Raw genomic sequence first — 2,441 nt, forward strand, 5'->3', positions numbered from 1 at the left:
AGAGGGGGTGAGAGATGAGGGGAGAAGAAATGATAGATCTAGTACTACCAATAGAGCATGGTTCCGATAGTAGTTGTAATAAAGTGTGAATCTTGCAAGGAAGAAGGTGACACACTACCGTGTACATTCAAAATTTCTTAAGGGTTAGGAAGCTTATTTATCTAAGTTTTGAATTTCCTTTTACCACTATTTTTTGTAGTATAAGTGTTTATGACCCTTACTTTATTTACCAAAAATACTTCTAAATGGATACATGATATCATTCTTTCATCCTTCTCAACAAGGTGTTGTAGTTAAGGTCATGGTGGTATTGGCTATGCTTGTCTTGGTCTTGGGAGTGTTTTTATGACAACATACAAAACCTTGTGCTGATTATCTATTAAATTGAGGTGAACTTTTGCTAGTTTAGAGTGAATAGGTTGGCTTAAATTATATTTACACAATTGATGCTTATTAAAGCTCATACATGTAAAGGAGATTATTTATAAACAATTTGCAAAGTGACATTTGAAGGTGGCCCAACTTTTATTTCTTACAATATATAGATAAGAAACCAATATGTTACAAAGTATAGTGATCATTTGCAAGAATGTATTAACGTTGTGTCATCATAGAGCATATATAGGGTCTTATGGGAATAAACACAATGGAATAATGTTCGCCAATATTAGAGATCTTAAGTCATGGATGTAGCTATACCATTATAGGCTATCGTTGGTGTCTTTTGGTACCATTTTATAGGCAACATATCATCTTATGGCTAGTTGCCCAGGATTCACACTAGTTGGTGGTAGTTGATGAGAGATGCACCTCAAGTGATTTACCAAGCACATTCATCTCATCCTTTATGAAATCATGGAACTCATCCTCCCTAACTTCATCAAATTCGAATGTCCATTTTTCAATACAAGAACTTGGATCTCCTGGCGTAGGTTCCACCTTGAAGGTGTAAATCAAGGTGGCATTCTCATGCTTTCCAAGGTGCCCTCCTTCAAAGATGGTGACCTTGCAGTAGAGATTGTCATGGTCGATGATATCAAATCTAGCCTTGAGGTAGTCAAAGTGAGGAAAAGCTATAGAGGAAAGAGCCAACACAAGAAGTTTTAGACAAGTTGTCATTGTAACTCCCCTACATTGTAACATTGTGTTGAGTTGATTGAATTCATTGATTTTTTATTAAGATTAGTTTCCTTTTTGTAAAGAGAGAAAATTGTGATTATTTCCTAGAGCTTCTAGAAGGGAGGGATTCACATACCTAGCTAGGTGCCATTGGGGTAGGGGGTTGTTGGCCCCTAGCTTGGGATGACAATCCCCCTGCCCCCAATGGTATGTAGCTAGGTATGTGATGCCTCCATGTAGAAGCTCATGATGTTAAACATAGAAAAACAAGGGAAAAAAGCCCCTTCTGAAATCCTTTGTCCACATGGGAAAATGCCAAAAACTTCTTGTGCAAGGCGAGATGAGGCAACAATTAACGTAACCTTATAGTATACAAGCATGTCAAAGTGATAATTATAGGAGAGACAGGCTAGAGTGGTAATTATACGAGAGATATGGTAGTGGTATGGCTTACATGCGGGGTTGAAGTCGATGCGGAAGACGCCGCCGGGGGCGAGAGGGGGGCCGTCGAGGTACTCGATGGAGCTGTAGTGCTGGGGTACGACCTTGGGAAGCGTCACCTGGAAGTTCTTCACATGCGCCCTCCAGATGGCCTCCGCCGGCTGCCCCACCTGAAACTCATGCTTCACCACCTTCATGATCGACGATTCTCTCTCTCTCTCTCTCTCTCTCTCTCTCTCTCTCGCTCTGGGGTGCGCCTTCTGTCTATCTCCAGGCCTCGTCGCTTCTCCTTTAAAGGCATTACGGTACTGCAACGTTATTACAGATTGGACGGTTGCCTAGTCGTCCCTGATCTTCATTCCCACGCCGATCTCGTGTCCATAGAACACCATTCATGAGCTTCTTTTTTAAGGTTTCTTCACGTGGGTGACGGCGGGTCCCCGTCCAATTACATCCGAAGATCTAAGATGAAGAGACAGCCAGTACTCTCACGCACACAGAGAGAGAGAGAGAGAGAGAGAGAGAGAGAAGCAATACATGTATTATGAATAGGTATATGTATACAACTATATTTTACGCGCCTCGAAAGTCATAGAAGCAACGAGAGAGGGATAAACAAGTCGCGAGAGAGAGAGAGAGAGAGAGAGAGAGAGAGGAGCAGAGGAGGAGGAGAAGGAAAAAGAGATTATAGATAAGCTTGAAAGTGTTATATTTATATCGACCAAGTACATAATGCTGTCGAGTCTCTAGCTCCATCAATTGAAGGCCTTGTCCTTATAAAGAAATGCCTTGTATCGAGTTCGAAGACTTTCGTGATCTCCGCCTCCTCCTCTTTATAAGGAAGATGTATCGTGTAACCCTTTTGACGTTTCTAATCTTCC

General features: G+C 41.5%; 1 protein-coding gene across 1 annotated transcript; it reads right to left on the bottom strand.

Annotated features, from left to right (window-relative positions):
* Positions 1-501: 501 nt before the first annotated feature.
* On the bottom strand, positions 502-1,840 carry LOC148028943 (major pollen allergen Bet v 1-G-like). The gene is made up of 2 exons (XM_087687706.1): positions 1,574-1,840; positions 502-1,073 (listed from the first exon to the last, which is right to left on the bottom strand). Exons 1-2 carry the CDS (start codon positions 1,755-1,757, stop codon positions 781-783), a joined length of 477 nt encoding a protein of 158 aa, XP_087543832.1. The 5' UTR covers positions 1,758-1,840; the 3' UTR covers positions 502-780.
* Positions 1,841-2,441: the final 601 nt, after the last annotated feature.

This window comes from Lygodium microphyllum, chromosome 11 (assembly GCF_053477565.2).
Source record: "Lygodium microphyllum isolate KBCC chromosome 11, Lygodium_microphyllum_v1.1.10, whole genome shotgun sequence".
Classification (NCBI taxonomy): Eukaryota; Viridiplantae; Streptophyta; class Polypodiopsida; order Schizaeales; family Lygodiaceae; genus Lygodium; species Lygodium microphyllum.